Source organism: Rhopalosiphum padi, chromosome 4 (assembly GCF_020882245.1).
Source record: "Rhopalosiphum padi isolate XX-2018 chromosome 4, ASM2088224v1, whole genome shotgun sequence".
Lineage (NCBI taxonomy): Eukaryota > Metazoa > Arthropoda > Insecta > Hemiptera > Aphididae > Rhopalosiphum > Rhopalosiphum padi.
In genome coordinates this window covers 50,596,128-50,619,038 of record NC_083600.1, presented here as the reverse complement: position 1 = coordinate 50,619,038, position 22,911 = coordinate 50,596,128, and the positions used below count along the sequence as shown (strand labels likewise).

Sequence of the window (22,911 nt, the reverse complement as noted above, 5' to 3'; positions counted from 1 at the left end):
CGGATGATCCCGTGGGGTGCGGTCGTATGGCTTTATTTAACACGACTCGCGCAAACGTTATGTATACATATAGGTATAATGTATATATATATATATATATGTTATATACAATACACGAACGAGGGAAGTGTGCATATAGTCGAGTATTAAGGGTCGTTGACGGCGCGCGACGATGACGTGCGTGTTTGTTGTTTTATTACATTATTTTCTTTCGTTTTTTTTTCTGTGTGTGTACTTTTTCGCTCTCTCCGACCGAAATCGTTGCAATAAAAAAATAATGAGAGACCTCCGCCGCTTTCATGCGTGTGATAGAAATTAAATATAAAATAAAACCCCTCATTACGCTGTAATATACGTATATAATATTGTGGCGGTTTTGTACCGCTGCAAGTGGCGTCCGGTCGATTTGTTTCCCTGCCGATCAATCGTGCGATATATTAACTACCTGTAATATGCACTTTTATAGCGTATATATAATAATATTGTTTAACTTTAAAAGAATATAATATATATATATATATAATGGTAAACGAATAATATATATATTGTTCTGAACGTAATGTATGCGTGGGTATATATATCTAATATATATCTATATAATATGTAGGTACATGGAAGTTTATACGCTTATAAGCAATAATTAAATTTAATATTATAACATTATATATTATTACATGATAATTACTACATATATACTCATAATATACATATTGTTATTGCTTATCGTGTATGTAACGCCCACGTGTGTTTTAGCCTTTGCAACTCGTCAATATTGTAAAAGATTTATGACCCGTTTGCTGTTGCGGTGTGTGAACGCGTACGCACGCGCTCGCGTATATAAAGCACACAATTAGCCGGTTCCACATTGTTTGCCGTTTTGTCGCGTATTTGCTTAGCCGATAACTACTATTATTTGTGTGTTATTCTCCACAACCGTGTGTTTGAGTAGCAGACATTGTGTAAACGAGTCGACGCGACATTATTTTTTCATATACGTATATTTAGTATATACTCGTACATTATATTATAATATAGATGTATAATAAATGTTAGACGCGCGTGTGTGTACAAGGTACAGCATAATAATATTATAAACAAAAGACAAAGCGCAGAGAGAGTAAAAGCGAGAGAAAAAAAATTGTAATAAATAATTATAATAAAAACCGATAAATCGATAAAGAAACGATTTGTGAGCGTTTTTTTTTTATTATTATTTTACAATATTGCAGCTGTAGGCATATGACGTGTAATTCAAATCCCCCTTCTGCATTCCCTTTTGACTTTACAGTTTACGTATAGGTAATTCTAAAACGTATATATCCTAGTATATATATATGTATATACCTACCTACTGCATATAAATAAAATAATATGTCTGTGACGTTTCGCATCACACACGCTCTCCCGTTTAATTCCCTCGAAATACATTTTATGATATAATAATACATATTATAATATATAAACCATGATTTCGGTCGGCCGAGCCATCATATAAAGTCGTCGTTGCCGTTCCGCCACGACGGTCAGACGATATTGTGATAATAACATTATCGTCGTACCGTGAAGCAATGAAAAAAACACGAAAAATTAAACACAGTCCAAGGCTCCCATTAAATGGGAGTATTGTCATCAATTTCGTAATAAGCCGGCGGTGGGCGGCTATGTGGAGAAAAAAATAACCGTAATAACAAAAAGCGGTAGATATTGGCCGAGGGCACGAGAATAATAATAATAATATCAATGTATTTATATATAGTATTCGTATTTTATTCCTGCGTTGTACTGTTTTTAATCAAACGACGACTCTCGGGACCGGTGTACAAATAATAATAATATGTGTATTCCACCGTTTCGTTCATCGACGGCCGGCCGGTCATAATAATGCTATAATATAATACACGTGTATAGGTACGTACCTCTATACGCGCGTTCGGCGTTCACGATAATATATTGTGTATAATATTATTTTACATTTATATTGCGCGTTTTATTATTTTGAAATTTATATAATATATATTATTATTCAAAATAAAACACGGTTTGTCACACTCTGCGCGCGGCATCGGTACCCGTCGGCTCTGGCGGCGGCGGCGATGGTGGTGGCGGTGGTGGTGGTGGTAGCGTCGTCCTATAGATAGAAGATAATCCAATTGTGTGTCCAGAACAAAAAAAAAAAAAAACAAAACAACAAAAAAAAAAAGGTTGAAATGGTCGATCGGAAAAAAAAAACCAGGTAAAAGTTTTTTTGTTATTTTTTGCCCTTCGCCGCCGCCGCCGCCACTCTACTACCACTAGTACCAGTAAAACTACTATACTACTTACACTACTACTGCCATACAACTACTACTATACCGCCACCTCACACCCGTCCCGGGCGGGTCGGGCCGTCGACGACGCCACTCACTCGGTCGCAGTGGAAAAAGAGAGACGGAGACGGAGCGAGCGAGACGGAGACAGAGTGAACGGAGCGAGAGAGAGTGAGCGAGGCGCGGCGAGAGAGATAGGAGACGGAGCGAGTGAGACGGAGCGAAAAAAACATTTTTCCTTTTAAATTTTTAATATTCCCCGGGATCCGTGTTTGCGCGAGGCTCCACGTGGAGCCGACCGGTTGCTACGCGACAGCGGTGCGCCAGACGGGCTCCGATTGGCCGGTGGCGCGACGCGACTGGTCGGCGGCTCATTGCGAAACGGCGCCGCGGCGACCGCGCATTGGCCGCCGTCGCGGCGTGCTCCACGTGGAGCCGCGCTGGTAAACGTGAAAAAAACCGTACGGGCCCGCTTGCGTGTTGGGGTTTTGCTCGGGGCCCGGGGCCGGCGGAGCGATACTGGTAATCAGAAGGGACCAAACAGCCGATGCGGTCTGGCCGGCGGGGTGGCGAAGGGCCGCGTGTAGGGGCGGCAAAGGCGGCGGCGGCGGCGGAGGTGGCGGAGGGATGGCTCGAATGCGGCTGCCATATTTGTGCAAACTACCGGAGAGCTTTGCGCCGCGCGCGCGAGAGAGTGTGAGTGTGACAGAGCGTCGGCGGCGCGGCGCGGGAATCGGGGAACGATGAAATCAGTGGAGTGACGGCGCGACGATGCGGCGGCGGCGAGGGTGGGTCTGCCGCGCGCGGGGGAACTTTTCAAACCCTTCTGATCGCCGGGCGGGCGGCGGGGCCGGCGGACGGGGCGGCGCGGCGTTCTGAGGGGCGACGAGCGGGACGGTGTTGTGTGCGCCGCGCGCGCGTGTGTACGAGAGAGAACGACGGAGAAAGAGGAGAGAAAAAAAAAGAATAAAATTGAAGAGACCTTTTGTGTTATTGGAAAAAGAAGCAAGAGGGTTTGGTTTTCGCTCTAGTGTAAAGAGTGGGCGGCCATTTTGTGAAAAGGTCTTTTTTCAATGTTCCCCGACCCCACTGTACACACACACACACACATACACACACACACGCGCGCGTACACATGGACCGCCGACGCACACACGCACACGCCACGCTACACGTCTTCCATGGGTTTTAGGTTCGATTTTTTCTGGACCCCTGCGCGACCCCTCCGTCACCACCGACACTGACGCCGCCCCGCCCTTGCCCGCCGCACCGTCGTACACACCGCACCGTCGGGGCGATCGTTTTGTTTACTGCCGGCGCGGCGGGGAGCGGAGGACCATCAGCCTTGTGTGCGCGCGTCTGTGTGCGTGTGTGAGTGTACGTGTGCGTCGGACGCGCGGGGCGCGGCGGGGCGTCCGTGTTCACACACCGGCTCAGTCGACGGCTCCTCTTCAGTGCTCCGTTGGTCTTCGTACAGTGTTTACGCGCTCTGTGCCACGTATTTGTATTACACGCGCCGCACACTTACGGCCGTTCTCGCGCAAAGTATATTCGGTGTATTAATAATAATTTTTTTTGTTTATCGGTTGTCGTTTCGATTTGTTTTTAAAAATAATCTTAAACGTACTGTGCGTCTCCGGCGGAATATAACAGTCAGTCACGTGTGTCCGACGAATATCGTCAGGTGTGTCTGATCGTAATCGTTGATTATTATTTTTATTTTTTTTTCGTTCGTCGGTGTGCGCGCCATATCGAATCGTTTTAGCGTACGGTTTGCGTGTGTATATTCGTATCGCGTTCAGTGCGATAATATAACCGCGGATATCGAGATTCTCGAAAGACCGATTACTCCGATCGCTGTCGTGCGCGTCCGTGTTTGTGCGTGTTCGGCGTCTCTCTTTTTCGATTTTTACGGCCGTCTTTGTTTGTTCTGTTCGACGACGCGCGTGTGTGTATACGATTTCGTCCGTCCGTCCGTCCGCCGTCGATTAAACCGAGTGACATTTGATTTTGCGGCCATGAGCTGCTAACACGTCATGTACGCCGCAGCCACGATGAACGCAGCAGCTGTAGCGGCCGCTGCCCGGCACCCGGTAAGTGAATTTTTTTTTTAATACGTTACGATAACTTATATCAGAACAAAAATTTATGAGTTTACAGCAACAATATTGTTCGAGTGTATAGACGTATAATAGTCATAGTAGATTTATTATTATAAAAAAAAAAAAAAAACATCGAACCCACTCTCGGTTGTCGTGTACATTACGTAACGCGTGTGTTCTTATCGGGAACAGAATTAGACGGCGGCATTTAAAAACGACGCGTGTGTGATTCGGCATGCATGCGCGGTATGTATATATGTGTCTATGCATATATATTATATATATGTATTTATATATATATATATATATAGTGTGTGTATAAATGTATATATACACATTACATATACACACACAAACATAAATCGTATTCACGCGAAAAACGATCGAATCGCCACTGTACCTTTGAACTATTGGCACATTTCCACGACTATTTAGATAACAACGGTGTGTGTGCGCGCGTCCTGGCTCGTTATAATACACGCTCGGCAGTTAGTTACACGACAACGACGACGTGCGCATAATATATTATTTCATTGTGTTGGTGTGTTTGAATATTTTTTTTTTCCTCTCCCAACGAACAAATTCCTAACCGTCCCGTGGTCGTGGTCGCCAAAAATTTGGGCACCACTGTGCCGGCACAGACCGCCCGCTAACCCTCGGGACCCCACACCGGTTTCTCGTGCGAACCCGGCGCGCTGCACACAATGGGCACCCCCCGGAGGTGCATTGGTTGAATTTGTAATAAAAACGTGTCCGTATAATATATAATACACGTATGTGTGTGCCGTACGACTATAATATAATGACGTGCTCCGTGTCCCGAGCGCGCGCTCGTCAATAACGATATAGTATAATATATATAATGGAATAATAAAAATAAAATCCGGGGAGGAGGGCTAAACGGGAAATTGACATTTTCGAATGTTGTAGTAGTCATAATATAAAAGAAGTTTTTTTTTTTCGGCGCGCTTTATAAATACATTTTAATGGTACTCGACGGCGTCGGCGATATTACTTTCGAGTTGGGGCGGAGGGGAGTTAAACGACGCGGTGTGCTCTCGTCGCGTAATCTTTGTGCGACGAGTGGTTCGAGTTATTGCTCTCGGGGTTCCGCCGCCGCCGCCGCTAATTATAGTCACGTCGAGGCGGGCGGCGGCGGCGTCGTCGTCGTCGTCGTCGTCTCGGTTGGTCTTCGATAAAATGACGCGCGACGTACATTACGACAAGACCGCCGCGCCAGACCACTGCAGCGCGCGCGAGGTCACGACGAGGACGTGAACACGCTCTGTCTGCGACTGTTGCCGTCTCGTGTATATTGTTTTGTGATATTATAATAAATACGCGTTACGGTTGCGTTTCGGCATAAACGAACCGAAAGCGTTTACTGGTCATAATAATATTATATTATTATTACGTGTTTCTTCGAACGCCGTGAGACGAACATCGGCCGCGGAGTTCGGCGGCGGAACGTTCACCGGCGCGCGCAGTAGAATAATATATATTAGTATAAATTATAATGTTTTACACGCGTATACTTCATTAACGACCAACTTACCCGCAGCGGCTGCGGCGGCGGCGGTCGCGAGTAATAATTAATCCGGCCGAACACGATTTGCGAGTCGTCCGCCACCGCCGCCGCCGCCGTCTCCTCGTCGACGAGTTATATTACGGGCGAGGAGACTGGCGCGCGCTCCGGCACGACGACGGCGAGAGGGTGACGCGTACGGAATTCGCACACACGCGATCGCGGAATGACCCACAAAAAGCAGTTCCACCCACGGGTGTTCATTACGCGCATATTCGGAGCGGTTAACCACGGCATTATTATAACAGCCGCTGCCGCCGACACACTGTGTTTTGTATTGTTTTTAATTTCTCGCACGTCGTATAGTATACTAGTGTGTCTCGGTCGGTGAAAGCGGTGACGGCGATGACAGGCGCGTGTGCGGTGAATACACCCGTCCGCCCCGCCGCGTTCGGTTCTCACGACGACGAAATCGCGCGCGCGTTACTGATGCGAATCTCGTCCGCGCACAATGTGCGCGACCGCGTCCAATGACGGTCGGTTGTGTGTCCCGCAGTAATAACAATAACGATAATATTATGTTTGCGACCGCGACGTGTCGATGTGTTATTGCCGTTGTCGTTGTGGTGACGTCGCCGAACATGTGTCGGCAGCTACGGCGATGAACAAAAAAATACAAAACCACTTTTATCGCGCGGCGGTTACGGGTCGTGAACTTCTGGGTAATTATACCGTGGATCCCGTCGCCGTTTCGATCCATCGGCCTCGGAACACCGTGACAGAGTCGCGTCCGTTCTCGTTTTAGTTTTTTTTTTTTCGACTTCTCTCCTTAAATTCATTATCGAAATTAATGATTGAGCCGCTCCTCCGCCGCTCTTCCTGTCTCATTTCCACGGTGTATAAACGGCGTCTCACATATTTGTGTATATATATATATATGTTTGTAAACATTTCTCACGGTATAATTTATCGGCTCCGCAGGCCAGGAGAGTGAAGATTTTTGTTTTTGAGGGGGACTGTCACGGTTAATGGAACACGAGCGAAAAAAAAATTATATATACCGGAAAAGAGTACAATAAACTCGGCGGGCGGTGTTGCAGAGTCTTCCCCGACGACGCGATACTTGCACTGTGTTGTATTGTTTCAGTCGGTGCAGCGGCACGTCTGATCGCATCGGCCGCATTTCGTGTGTCAAATCGCGCGCGACTGATGTGTGTGTTCGGTCACACGGGCGGGCAAAATAAATCAATCGTAAATCCTTCCCTTCTTTCACGCGCCACGCACACCCCTGATGCCCCCTGATCCATTTCGATCAACCGGTGCGCTTCACCCCCATCCTCGCCAAGACCTTCGGCCGGGGCAGCTTATAACATTATATACATCATTACCGGACCGCGTGTGCGTATCTATAATATTATGTACCTTCGTATACGCGTGTGTTATTATTACGTGTACCTATATCATTATGATATTATTATACATACACACAAGTAGAGTAGTGGGCGGGGGTCCTCGTACAGTCTTTAACGCCCCCTCGCACTACCCATCCACCTGTCCCGCGGCCGCCGGTGCCGTCACGCATCGGTGTTGTTCGTCACGCGAACAGTTCGGAATTTTTACATGTACAATAAATTACGTACCGCAGATAATATCTGTCCGGGATATCTTCAATTATTATTATTTTTATTTTATTTTCTACCCGCCGCCACTATGAAATCCTAATGTGTCTTCTCAAAGATCGGCTCCGGTCGGACTCACAGACCACACGCACCGACGACGACGATGACGACGAGTCGACCGTCTTTGCAAGGACCACGTCCAATTAGGTATTGGGCGGGCATCGTTAGCGCACCAGAGTCGTTCCGTAATGTAATAATATTGTATATATAATATAATAATGATGTATACAGAGTGACGGACTAAACGCTTTTTTCACGAATCGCTTTTCACGCCGACAATGAGCCGAGTCGTACCGCGCGTTCTATACTGTGACAATATAACGGTTCGGGCGGAAGATGCATCCGTGTTTGCGAACAAAATATAATGTATGCGAGCCCGCGTGGCGTGATATTATATATATTAAGTCCCTTTTTATATATAACCGCCTGTTGTGTAAACGCGCGGAACACGGATATGGACGCAATAACTAAGAAGAAGGGAATATAATCGGTTGCGTATAAAAGCTATGAAAAGGAAATAGGACCCTTATAATGACGGTGGGTCGTGGTATTTATTTATATATAATAGTCTCGAAAGAAGTCGTGGTCGTCGACCGTCGTTTTTCTATACTCCCCTTATCCGGCGTTCTATACGTGGAATAATATAATCATTTTATATATGTGTGCGACTGTGTAGTGTGGATTCTAGAAAAACGCGTCCCACCTGCTCGACACGAAAATAACAATCCCTGTAAGGATATACATGTCCGGATTAGTCATTATATAATATAATGTATTGTTACGTTTATATAATTATTTTGGTTTTTTTTTACTAAGGTATCATTAAGTCACGCCACTTGTTATTATCCTATCGGTCTTCACAATTACAAGGCATAAACACACACACACACACATACAAGTCGATTTCAGCTTTAGGCCCACATACAACCGGCCAGTGTTTTTTTATTAACCACTATAGGGCATAATGAACGCTTGTGGTGCGTGTGTGTGCGCAACAGACTCGTGTTTCACGCTATCGGATATCGACAGGCAATATCCCGGTGGTAATAGGCAACTAAATCTACACGGGCGCGCGTTTTAAACGTGATAAAAAAAACAACATACGCACATAGTATCGTACCCGTATTTTTTTACCTCACGCACGCGCAATCGTGCAGAAGAGACGACGAAGAAGAAAAAAAAACCGATGGGGACTTTACTACAGGTGTGCCCGCAGACATACGCGTTTATAAACTGCCAACGAGAAACCGGTCCGTGGAAGTATAATAACCGCCGCGCGATAGTAATAATTATTATTATCGAGAGGCATATACGGAAAATGTATGGAAAAAAAAAATAAATAATAACGCCGGTCGTCGGCCTTCGGGCCAGCAGCTACTGTGTGTGTAGTGTGTATGTGTAGTGTGTGTAGCGTGTGTGTGTGTGTGTGTGTGTGCGCGCGCGCGCGAAGTCTTTACATATTATAATGTTATATACGCGCGCATAATATACCTATTCAGTAATAATAATAACGTATAAAACGGAGAGGAGAAAAAAAAACTCGTCCCGCCGTACCCGATCCCCCGGCGGGCCCGTCGACGACGTTATATACTGTAATATTTTTTTTTATTTTTTTTTTTTTTTTATACGTCTTGTACATATTTGGAGAGAAATTCTCTGTCGATTGCTTCCTCTTTGTTCGACGACGAGTGTATATTGTATACACGCTTATATATCGCGTATATATATATATAGTATATAATATAATGTCGTTTATCGGGTATACGTTATATACCTGCAGGTACACACCGGCGTGCATTTTTTCTCTCTTCCATATGGGGACTGTTAACCGGCACGAGTTATGGGCATTTAAAATCGGGTATAGACCACGCGTTTCACACACCGATCGACTATACATTATAACTTATGTTTCCCGAGAAAACCAATTTGTCCGAACGAGCCGAATAAGATTTATATTTAAACGTAACGTCGGTTTTCGTGTTCGCGAGATCATTATTACGGCGGCGGTGGCTGCGACCAGCTGCACACTCGTATATAATATATTATAAACGTTACGCATTATAAATTGCACGTCGGTCGAACGTGCGGTTTTTTTAATGTTACGTGCGGGGAGGGTCGACGTGCATGAATGTTTTTCTTTTCGGTGATAAATTTTCCCGTTAAAAATCCGAGACTGATTTGTGCACATTTTTTTATTCGCTTCGTATAAAATAAACACGCACACCGACATAAAATATTATCGCACATACCCACACGCCCGGCGTACAGTATATATCTATGTGTATATAATGATATATATATTATAATACTTACTCGATTAAGCTCTGCGCCCACGGCGTTTGTCAAGGACCTACTCGAAAACGTGAAAAAAAAACAGTAGAAAATCGGTCGCGCAACGACGACGACCCTCCGATTCACCCTCCATCATATATACCATCGTCCCTATATATAGTCGTCCCTCGACAGTTTATAATGTGTATAGGTGTACATATTTTACAAACACAATGCCCGTACCTACATAATGCATAATAATATTATATACACTACAGTCGCATCGTTTATTTACGAGCGGCGCGTCGCATTTACAACCCTTCTGTTGGTACATTTATAATATATTATATGTTCATTATTATGTCGTGGCCAGCAGCAGTGTTATGGGCGGTGTGATGGTTCGTCTCGAGTCTGGTCGCCAGCAACATGTCGCGTCTTCTTCTTCCTTCCAAGTGATAATATATTATCGTCGTCGAATCCTCGAATAACATATTATATACGATGTGTCGTCGTATATATATATATATATATATATATATATATGTATGGTGGTGTGTTAGCGCGTGTACGTCGCCTGTCGTCGGTCCCGTCGGACGTCTGTTGTCGCGGCTCGTCCGTCGTTTCCGCAGCAATGCCAGCACGTTCACGTCAATCGGTGGTGCATAATGGTTTATATTATATTAATACATAGAAAAATATAATTGCACTTGTGGGAAAAAGAAAATTCTAACATCGCCGCAGCGCACACGACGAGACTGAGACGAGACCAGTTTGTGTCCGTTGGCGTCGGGTTTCGTGACTGAGCTATGGTCAATGTGCGTGTGGGTCCGCACCGCGTTTATATTAAATATATTATAAACATATAAAATTATTGTGTACCACGCACACGTACGAGCGTATACCTACTACGCATGCTGTGAAAAACGGGGAAATTTCTTCTCGGGGGAGATCGGTGGGAGCGAATTCGGTCGCGCCTGTTGCGGTCTCGGCGGCGTCTCTCCCCTCTGCCAGGCATTCCCCGCCAACACCACTGCACAACAATTTTGCGGCGGTGAGACCCGAGGGCAGTTTTAAGCGGCAATTAGCGCTGTGACTACACGACGGCGTAGCGGTTACACTCGGTCCAGGATTCTGCGCGCCGGATGACACACGCGGATACTGCTGGCGATGTCGTCGACGCGACCGGAACATGTAGTCTAACGTTTTATTCTTGCACACATTACTCCGAAAATATAACAATTGTCGTGTTGTTGTATTACCATATCGTATAATATATATATATGTCATATGGGAAAAAACGAATAAAATTTACAACATCGAAGATGGTTTAATGAGCTCTAAAAAGTGTCTCTGTGTATTATATAAAGTATACAACGTGATATATTATACAATACGTCTATGGCGCTATACTTTTGTAAAAATAATAATAATAATAAACAAAAAAGTGTCCCCGGAGAAAGATAAATAGTCGTAAAACCTGCAGGAGGGTATATATACATCGATTTGCCTCCCTTTTTTTTTCAACGTTCGCTTGAGTATAATTAAGATATATTTTATATGCGGTTCTTGTTAAACGCTCGGAAAATAAGTCTTCAGATATAATAGTAAAAAGGGTGCGTTATATGCGTCTTATATACCACGCATAAACAAATAATAAGTATCCTTAAAAATATTATAACCAACACGCAACTTCTTGTCGACCATGGACTCTAATATTTTCCAATCTTACATTGCAATTAGTACACGTTCTGTAATAACTGCGATTTTTCAATCAAGGATTAAATGGCGTTTTAAATTTATAATCGTGTTTTATTACACATTGTTTGGGGTGATCGCGTGTAAGCTCAAATTTATATAAATATTCTCGATATCATTATGTACTTGTATAGTTTGAACGGTATTAATTTGTCTTAAATCCTTTATCGCCATTTTGTTCCTTCAAAAAATTCTCATTATTTGTAAATGCGAACTCGTATGTCACGTTACCGGTTTCTTTTTATAATATTAAAAGTAAGTGAGTCATCATGACTTTAGGGTACATTTTGTAACATATTCATTTGTTTTTTTCTTTAACTAGTTTTAGCGATTAGGTATATAGTTGTATAAATATTACTTAAAAAAGTTTCATGTACGTATATAAACTATCAAATCGTAAATTTTATTTTCTCAATTTCACAACTGTCTTTTTATGATTTGAGGGTATCTAATACCTGTAGTCTCTATAGTAATAAAGTCTACTATACATATTTATACTATATGTCGTTATTTTTCACGTGACGTCTATTCTGTAACACGAATCACACATTGATCCGTTTGGTGTTATCTAATAATCTATGTTTTATACTGCAGTGGTACAGCTTTTTTACCAACCCATTTATTTATCGTTCTTTTTTTTTTTTTTAATTTTATCTACAGCATTAATCAAAAATAGAATATTTAGTACATTTTTCTTATTAAGAATTCAAAAATCAATTCCGAGTTGCCTTTTGACGATGGTTATTTCAACGAATCGTTATATAGCTATGTATCATGTTCCAGTTTAGACAAGTCGTCCTATATAATCAATTTGACGGCAAACATGTGTCTGAGTGACATTTTTAATGTATATTGATATGACACCTCGAAGACCATGAAATTTTAAATGTTATACATTTACCAGACTTAAATTATGTAAGCTTTTTATTCATTCTATTTAGAAATTTAAATATAATATAAAAACAAATTGAACGCCTTAAAAAAGATATAATAACAAGGTCATAAGAGACTTTATGTAAGATTAACCAACAGTTCCAGAAGTTATACGATTTTTTTACATGATATTGCTAATTTTTATTGTACGTAATTACTAATTACGGTTTAAATCAATAAGTTATCAGTTTTAGAAAAATTATTACTGTAGTTAATAATAATATTTGAGTATAAAATTTAAAAGTCAATATTTCACCGGGTATTTTCTTTCGTATCAATTTGGAGTAAAGTAATTGGAAATTGTTTGAAGGTATAATTGGCACTAGCCTACATAAGACATAGGAAAATTGGATACTCAACTATTAAAACGAATTTTGTAAATTATTCTAATCAACAAATGTTATTATCGAGTACCATCTATTGGACAATACAATGCATTAAGTACTTACATACAAAAACTTATTTCATATGATTACTAAGCTATCAAATTAGACATTGTCGATATTTTAAACAGTATTATAATATAATATGTAGGTACTATAATATTGCTATTTAACAATATTTGTATATAGATTAACACGATATGTTATTACGTGTGATTAAATTAAATTTCTTATTTGGCGTATGTCGCTATTATATTCTTATTAGTACATACCTTAATACCTACAAAATATAATTTAGAATAATTATCTGACCATATAATACGTTTTGGATATATACTTACATAATTCATATATATAAAACAAATGCAGATTGTTGGTACTTGTGTAGGTATATCTTCTGAAATTAACAACTAATAGCTAAAACAATTTTTATAGTATCTATATCTAACATTCATTTTATTATCTCTCAAAAAGGATTTAATTGTAATATATATGTCGACATACCTTTCATTATTTAGTGGATTGGTTAGGTAGAATTGTAGCCTATTTTATCGAAGTAGGTATAAGTAATAAGTATAGTTCTGGAACATGTTTTCGTCACATATTTTATTGTGACAATACAGAATACATATATATCAAAAACGAACGTGATTATTTCGGAAGTTTTCGAAACGCCACTCGGAATATTGTGTAGTCTACGCGCGATTGATAGTAGGTATAACATATTTTGATAGTGTATACGTGTTTTATACGTCTACGAGAAAATATCAAACAAATAAATACGTTTTAAACGACATATTGTTATTGCTATAGTGAGCACGCTGACTTTAACAACTGCCGATGATTGTAAAGTACGAAAGTCTTTTCCCGTTAATCTAAAATACACGATAAAGAAAAAAGAAAGCCCAAAGTCGTGAATACGTGCCATAATGTATAGTTGACGTTGCCATCGTCTCGTCGAGTTTATTGTCGTTACGGCCATATTATACAAAACATATAATATACAGCACGACAAAGCGCGTATGGGGCAATGCGCACACACGGGCGTTGAAAATTTTTTACCATTATTTCGTATATAATATACGACGTGTCCGCCGCGCCGCCGTCGACCTTGCAAATTTTCTTTTCCTTATTACCGACGCCGTATACCGTTTTTACACGGTTCTTATACGCGATGTGAGGTGAGTGTATATTATATATATATTACATCGGCGAATATACCACGGTCGCGTACATACAGGTGCAGGTCGTCGCCGTCGTCGTGGTCGTCGTCGGGGGTTGCGAAAACAGCTTCACGGGCTATTTGCGCGGTATGTGTCGTATTTCGAACGTGTCGCGTATTTCTATTGTGTGACGACCATGTATATTATGTACATATACGCGCGTTATACACGCGTTTGGTGAATTTTATATACATTTTTTTTTCTACCGAGTTGTGACGAATCGCAGCCGACGGTGCGGGCGTACCGTATACGTATGTACGTACGTACGGTACGTACTCGGAGGTCGACCATTATTATCGTAACCTTACGCCGCTGTTGGAAAGAAAAAAAAGTAAAATGTATGTATGTATATAATATGTGAAAAATGATTTTCCGCCCGCGCGAAGGCCGCGGCTCCGTTGCTGTAGCAAGTGAGTGCGTGTTTCGAAACCGCCGCCGCCGCCGTGAAAGGTGCATACTGCCGTCTATGTGCGACGGGTTATTGTTACCGTGGTATAGTGGTAGTGGTTGACGATGACGAAGGTGGTGGTGGTGCGTTACCCGCTTTTCCGGGCCGATTTTCCCACCACCGTGGGATTTAGGTTTCATATATAAACTCCAGACGACCGCAGTAACAGTATCACAATCAGTCTTTCCTTCGTTTGACTAACAATATCGTGCCAATACATATATATATTCAAACAAACATGGGTTCCATAACTCCTCTGGTAAGTACAATTTTTCTCATTATATTTTACAATATATTTACTTATTATTTGAAATACGTGTATACAATAATTTTATATTCGAACATGAATTTTCTATACTTTTTATCATTTTTATTCTCTACACATAAATTATAAAAATATAATACAATATACACGTGTCATATTATACGCATGTCGTCGCACTTTTTCTTTACCTCTATATCGTAGTATAGAGAAGGTTCGTTACATTGAAGGAACAATTTTTTACGAGTTTAATCGCACTTTTAAGTGAATATACCGCGCCGCAACTCGTACATCCAATGGCAATACCTTGTACATAAAAAAACAGTGTGTACGTTTATATTTATATATATATAGGTACATGTAAACGTTGTTCGGGTTTTTATTACAATTCCAATAAATTTTTATTAGTCTGTGACCGTAAAAACCCGCTCCCGTATTCTCCCAACGACGTGGACGACGTTCCGTGTAAACAACCAAGTTTTTTGCTCTTATTTTTTTCCGTTCAGCATCCCATAAAAACCTCCTAGGGGGTACGACGTATAAACTCGTATAAGGGACGCGTCGCTTCGTTACGGATCGTAAAGTACTGGCGGTCTACGTTGCGATCGTAAAAAGAAAAGAGAAAAGGAAAAAACTGTAATATACACATACACGCACACAGATATACGTGTATATACGTGTGGTAGAGAAAAAGTACAAAACCAGTCGTTAAGTTTTATGAAACATAAGTAGAGTTGGCTTTTTAATGTTTTTCAAATAATTTGTTCGAGGTTTTACTGCTTTTCGGCAGTGGATTTTTATCGCTGCAGCTAGCTTCCCCGAACAACCCCTTACGTAAAACTACCACCACCCACTTGGTGATTCGCGTATACGTGCTTTAACCGCTACACACACACACACATACACACATTATACATAGATTATCCGGAAGCGATTGTACGACGACACGTATATTAATAATATATATATAATAAAAACGCACCATTTAAAAATGTTTTACAGATAACTATCGCGTGTTTGGTCGGCTTGACGTCTTTTGGTGCGGCCAAATTGAGCGATAACGAAGTAGCAGAAGGGTAAGAGTCGTCGATTGCGATATACTATTTATAGCGTTGTTGTTAACCGGGTACGCATTCGTGTATACCGTGTACGACATACACGTCTTTAACCGTTACATAGTTCTTTTTTATTCGTACCACGCTCGTCGTGTGTATAGGTAATAATATTAAGTTTAATTTTTTTCGTCTGTGTAATATTATATATAGAGTCATAAAGCACACGCATTACCATACCGGTGACGTGGAACACGCGCACAAACACGACGGCGAGGCACACCACGAACACCACCACAAGGGAAGCGCCGAGCACGCCCATCACCATGGAGGAGAATTCGGACACGGACATCATCACGGCGGAGAGTTCGGTCACGGGCATCAACACCACGGTAGCGCCGACCACAAGCATCACCACGGCGGTGAGTTCGGACACGGACACAAGCACCACGGTAGCGCGGAACACAAACATCACCACGGCGGAGAATTCGGACACGGACATCACCACGGTGGTAAATTCGGACACGGACATCAACACCACGGTAGCGCAGCACACAAGCATCACCATCACGGAAGCGCCGACCACAAGCATCACCACGGCGGAGAATTCGGACACGGACACGAACATCACGGAAGCGCCGAGCACAAGCATCACCACGGTGGAGACTTCGGACACGGACACCACCACGGCGGAGAATTCGGTCACGGACACAAGCACCACGGTGCCGCTGAACACAAACATCATCACGGCGGAGAGTTCGGACACGGACACCACCACGGCGGTAAATTCGGACACGGACACGAACATCACGGAAGCGCCGCTCACAAACATCACCACGGTGGAGAATTCGGTCATGGACACAAGCACCACGGTAGCGCGGAACACAAACATCACCACGGCGGAGAATTCGGACACGGCCATCACCACGGAGGCAAATTCGGACACGGACATCAACACCACGGTAGCGCAGCACACAAGCATCACCATCACGGAAGCGCCGACCACAAGCATCACCACGGTGGAGAATTCGGACACGGACACGAACATCACGGAAGCGCCGAGCACGCACATCACCACGGCGGTGAGTTCGGACACGGACACCACCACGGTGGCAAATTCGGACACGGACACGAACATCACGGAAGCGCTGCGCACAAGCACCACCACGGTGGCAAGTTCGGACACGGACACAAGCACGGAGGTAGTGCCGAACACGCTCACCAACATCACGGCAAGGCCGCTCACGGTCACCACCACGCCGGTCACTCCAAACACCACCACAAGCACACCGTCTAATTCAACGTCATCCGACGAAGACGACCGCGATCACCAGTCGCACCTTACCGCCGTATAAACGACCCCGCAAGGACGAAGGATACGAAGTCGGCACTCGTCTCCAACTCCTGCCCCCATCTTCTACCCCGCTGCATTTGGTATTGACTTTATGAATACGGTAAAGGTTATCGGGTTCTTCGATTACTTGTTCTCAAAGTTTCCACCTCCGACTCATCTCGTCTTATATCTTCAGTCTCTCTCTCTCTATAACTCCTTTCTCGTGTGCTTCTTTCACTTTACCTACGTCTCCCCATTTCGTCGGCGGCGTCAGATGTCTCTGCAGTTGCCAATTATTATTGTTACCGCCGCCGTCAGGGTTGCTGTTGCTGTACTGAAAGTACCTCCTCTATACTAATTTCGGTATTCCTAAATACAGTAATGTATGAACTGTTGTTACTACTTGTATAACTTATATATTTGTTCTGTGATAATTTTAAGTACTCATTTGTAATGATTTATTTTTATTACTACTTATCGTTGTAATCGGGTCTTTTTATACGTATATATTAGTACTATTCTATAATAATATGTTATTTCAGTTTAGGATAGACTAATCAAAATTGGCGGTGTAGCTTCCGGTTTCTTATACTGTTATATTATATAAACATTGTATTTTATCGTATAGGTACATATTTACGTATACAATATTGTAATGTTTTATTATTGTTACCAATGTCAAGTTGTTTTGTTATATTAAAATGTTATTATTGGTTATATGAATTGTTGTTGTTCTTGTTGACTGCTGTGAATCTGGTCTCGCGCTTGTTCGATACACTAACTTGTTTACTATAACACTAAATCCATCTCTCTATCTATACGTCTATTTACAGTAGCAACGTTATAATAATAACATTATATCATATTGTAATACGCACCCAATTATCGTGCCTTTATCACGTGACGACGATAAAAAATAAAACAATATATAATATATTACATATATATGTACAAAAACGTGTTTATCCGTATCATTGTACATAAACACTCGCGCATTTCACCGCTGCCATTATAATAATACTATATTATATACCTAATATATATGTATATATTCGTAAACCACCACAGTGTCATAAAAACGTAGCTTTTATGTAACTGCAACGGCAGATACCTATATAATATATATAACGCGCGAAAGACTAAATAGTGTTTATCTTTCCACGTACCACATGTATACCCCGTCGATATATAGTACAGCGCTGCACTAACCCAATGATAACACTACGTGGGGTTATTGGACCGTTTAGCCTTGTATTGCTGCACATTTTCGTCTGTAATTTCCGTGTCGAATAATGATTTTCCACGTTTTTTTCCCTCAGACTCCCTTGAGTGTATATAGTATACGCTGCACGCACGTACACACTCCCAATTGCATCTTATGAAATCCAACATAATATAATGTATTATTATATACACATGCGCGCCCTGCGCAGGTATACCTAAATCGCCTATCACCTATATGTATTTGAATCGCATAATAATAAAATGACTAATATAGATTTGTTTTTTTTTTTATCTACAGGGCCCACCACAGCCGGGGCAGCCGTTCAAGTTTACTATTGGCGAATCATGCGACCGAATCAAGGAAGAATTCAATTTTCTTCAAGCCCAGTACCACACGTAAGTGTTATGATACAAGCTTACAAGCTCTACTTTCATACAGATCTATATAATATATTATAACAAAAACAATACTTTTACAGTACAAAACATTTATAATTAATTAATTACAGTTTTTTAAAAGAAAATTAAAATTTGGATTCACGTATATAATATTATAGGTATCTACATATCAGTCCGGACCAAAATATTATTTATATGTACCTACTCCCTTTATAATAATATGTTGTTTCGTGTAGATATATAAATATAATAATACATTGTTATATAGTATTGTTTGGATATTAATTCTTTCACTAATGGGGGGGGTGGGAATGACCGATATTCGGTGTATAATATATATTTCCATCGGCGTACCCACGAAGTATATACCTACGGATAATCGAGTTGCACACGTATATGTATCACGTACGGTTTGGTTTTCAGCCTGAAAATGGAATGCGAAAAATTGGCCAGCGAGAAAATCGAAATACAAAGGCATTACGTAATGGTGAGTGAGCGTGAAGGTCCCGGACAATTAATTATGTAGCATGAACAACCGCTGTACGCAATGCTTAAGAGCCATTGATATTGTCGTCGGCATTAACAACAACGACTACAACTACCCCTTAATGCCTGTGAAGTCCCTCGAAATGTTCTTGCCATCACGGCCTTATAGACACATATATGTATACATTAGGTACACACCTATTTATAATGCCATTTAAAACATTTCATATTTTTTGCCTCTCATTTTTTAATGTTTATTGACATCATCTTACTCGTATTTATGTACACGGGTTGATCTGATCGAAATATATTTTATATAGCTACACTAATTTGTCTAAAAAAAGTTTTTGTGTTTGAAATATTTAAAACATTAACATTTTACAAGGATATTTTTTTGTCATTGTGATTTCTTATATTTTTACATTTTAACTCGTAACCGAGAGTAAAATACTTTTATAAATACATTAGTATATAAATATCAAATTTAAGTATTCTTTTAGTAATAATATTATGATTCACTAGTGAGGAGACACTTTCGTGGATTATTGCTTAAAAATATTTAAAAATTATTCTATTTTTGATATTTTATATGTCAAAACTTTTGTTGTTGTTGAGAAGTTTAAAGTATTGCTTCTGACTATGAAATCAAAAAATAAGTATTGTTACTAAAAACCTAAAAAAGTGCGCTATGATAAAATAAATTGTGAAAAATAGATTATTTATAATTATTACTTAAATTATTTATAAAGTTATAACTACTTATATAAATAAATAAATACATTGATTTTATAGCCATTTAAATGGATCTCCCTGTATTTATGTAAAAAATTAATAATTATTTTTAAGCGGTGTTATGATGTATTTATTTGTTCACACATAGTAAAATAATAATGATAATAGTGATGATATGCCTACATAACATATTATTAAAGCGATTAGTATAAAATAATTAAAACATTAAAAACGCCGTACTTTATTATATATACGTAATGCACTCTACCCGACTCCGTGAACTAACGAATCATACCCAAATTATATATTATATATTATATTTATAAGTCGTGTCTCACGATAAGTAATAAGTATATTATAATTTTTTAATAACATCATAATTTAGTTAAAATAAATCACTGCAGCAGTACAACGAGGTATTTGAGCTAAAATAAATATTTGTGCGATTATAATCATAAGGGGTGCAGGCGATAAAGGTATATAATAATATACTGAGAGAAATGTATTTGGACGATGAATTCGATATTTACATCCGAACATCCCTTATATTTGTTTTGTCTGTATTGTTTAATTTTTGTTTTGTTTAATGTTTTTTTTTTTTACATTATACTAACATTGCTTGTTTATTTTTTGGGTTTGTTTTTGTTTGTCCCTCGCCATCAAAACAGTACCAAAATGGAAGTCGAAAAAATCGTCCAAGAAAAAACCGAAATGCAAAGGCATTACGTGATGGTGAGTACAGGCCACTATAAATAGTGTTCACCAGATGCTTATATTATTGTGTAGCTTTCGGCTATGGCTTTTGCATGCAAATGTTATCATCGTTGTTGTTGCACAAACACATCATTTTTTTATGATACATAAATATTATTCAAAACATCGATGTTTGTTTACTTAAAATAAAATAAAATGTTTTAAGTAGACGGAAATAACGCGTTTGTCCACTCGATATACCGCTAAGTACAGTATAGGATTACTCAAAGGCTAAAGTGAGCTGAACTTATCTTTGCGTAATCGTAAACTTATTTTCATTTAAAGTATATGAGACACATTAAGCTTTGATGTGCAGTGTGTTTAATAGGTATTTATTATTTATCCCAAATGTTCCTTCTCGAACAAATAGTTTGACGGCTTCTAAGAATTCGAGTAGTTTATTTATGTTTAATTAAGATAATATTATAAATTAAACGCTGCACATTTCTCTGCTGTATAAAATAATATTTTATGCACTTCCATTTTACAAGTTATCGACCATTCTGTATATAATATAAAATGTTTATATGCTAACGTACATACTTTATTCGTACAACTAAAAATTCAATTATTTGGATTTTTTTTTATTTACAGTTCGTTGTTTTCTGTTAATGGAATACACGTCTCGAAACACTTTTAACGATTTCTATTAACCTCTTATAAAAACGCGTGTTGACATACTATTATTATTTTATTGAAGAGAAAAAATGATTCTCGTCGTCACAACGCTTGTTTTTCGATTAGCTTAACGGTATTTCGAGAGACTATGTCGCGTCTCTGCGATAAACGTCGATTGATTGTTGATACATATGTCGAGTATAAGTGTATCTGCAGTATTCTAATCAAATTGTTTTTTTATATATATTTACAGTACTACGAGATGTCCTACGGTCTCAACGTGGAAATGCACAAGCAGGCAAGTTTTTAATTATAATCCTTTTTTGTATATATATTTTTTGTCTTTTTACCTTGTGTCGTGTATAATAACGTCGCTAAATCTCAAACATTTCACCTCCCCATTCCAGCCCACGACTTTTTTAATCCCGTTACGACTATAGTGCAAATTTCTGGCAAAGGGTCGTTAAAACCGTCATCCCACCGAATTAATATTTCGTTTTGTACAAAACGCCGAGGGAGAAATATGGTAAAGGACATACGTGGGGGAGAGAGCTGTTTGTTATATATATAGTGCGTAACTGTAAGGGAGCGGAGGATTTCTCTCTTATTTTTTCACTCTACCCCTGCTGTCATCTGCTGTAAATTCATTTCGGCGAAGTAATCGCCCGGGCTGTTTTCCACCCTAGTACTTTTTATTTTCAACACAACGTAATCTTCCCAACCCCTCCGGTTTTTTAACGAGTCCCCGATTAACTCAGCCGCCCTCGAAATATCGCAGCGCGCTCCCATATAATAATAACAATAAGTGCCCCGGAGGTATATTTCCCGTCGTCGAAATACATTTCAGATTCCGCCACAGTGGTTGGTCGGGGGGAGTGGGAAAGAAGTTGAAGAAGAATGAGAGACAGAGAGGAGCGAGATTGCTCAACGTGACAGCGACTGTTACACCAGTGGTGTGCAATTAATCGTAGTAGTATTTGGCTGCTAAATATTACAAACTATACTTAAAGAACTACTGTTATTACAACCATTGCTACACTATTATATGGTTTTCGAGCGAATTATCATCATAAATTTATGGTGACAGTGATGTCGTTATACCTATTTTAGTGTGCGTATATTAAGTTTATTTGCATATTTACATTGATCATTGATCTGTCGTAGTATATATATATATACAGTAAAACTGCAATATGTACCAAAATAGGTACAATGTAGCGTATATCTATATTACTCAAGTGTTTGAGATATACACGTACTTAAAGTGACGCCGTTTGACGGGGGTTCTTGCTGAAAGTATATATGCGTATATACTCATACGATGTTTAGTGGAGATGCGGTACGGTGTGTACTTTCCGAGTGGCTGCAATAGGAAAGTTAAAGTCAAAAAAGTAGAAAAGAAATATACAGAAGGATGACGATGAGAT

At 40.3% G+C, this 22,911-nt stretch overlaps 2 protein-coding genes across 5 annotated transcripts in view; both read left to right on the top strand.

The window, feature by feature from the left end:
* Window positions 1-3,747: 3,747 nt before the first annotated feature.
* LOC132930232 (transducin-like enhancer protein 4) overlaps window positions 3,748-22,911 on the top strand; it is a 41,479-nt gene continuing 22,315 nt past the window's right edge. For 2 of the 4 annotated variants that reach the window (XM_060995982.1, XM_060995980.1), the window contains exons 1-4: window positions 3,748-4,399; window positions 18,795-18,892; window positions 20,782-20,845; window positions 21,738-21,782. In XM_060995982.1, coding sequence (XP_060851965.1) covers window positions 4,343-4,399; window positions 18,795-18,892; window positions 20,782-20,845; window positions 21,738-21,782 — 264 coding nt within the window. In that variant the 5' untranslated portion in view covers window positions 3,748-4,342. Of the gene's footprint in view, window positions 4,400-18,794; window positions 18,893-19,318; window positions 19,383-20,781; window positions 20,846-21,737; window positions 21,783-22,911 lie in introns of all 4 variants that reach the window. The other 2 variants (XM_060995983.1, XM_060995981.1) reach the window with 1 other exon arrangement.
* Window positions 14,593-17,989, top strand: LOC132930233 (histidine-rich glycoprotein-like). The gene is made up of 3 exons (XM_060995984.1): window positions 14,593-14,884; window positions 15,890-15,963; window positions 16,153-17,989. The coding sequence occupies exons 1-3, from the start codon at window positions 14,864-14,866 to the stop codon at window positions 17,234-17,236; spliced, it is 1,179 nt and encodes a 392-aa protein (XP_060851967.1). The 5' UTR covers window positions 14,593-14,863; the 3' UTR covers window positions 17,237-17,989.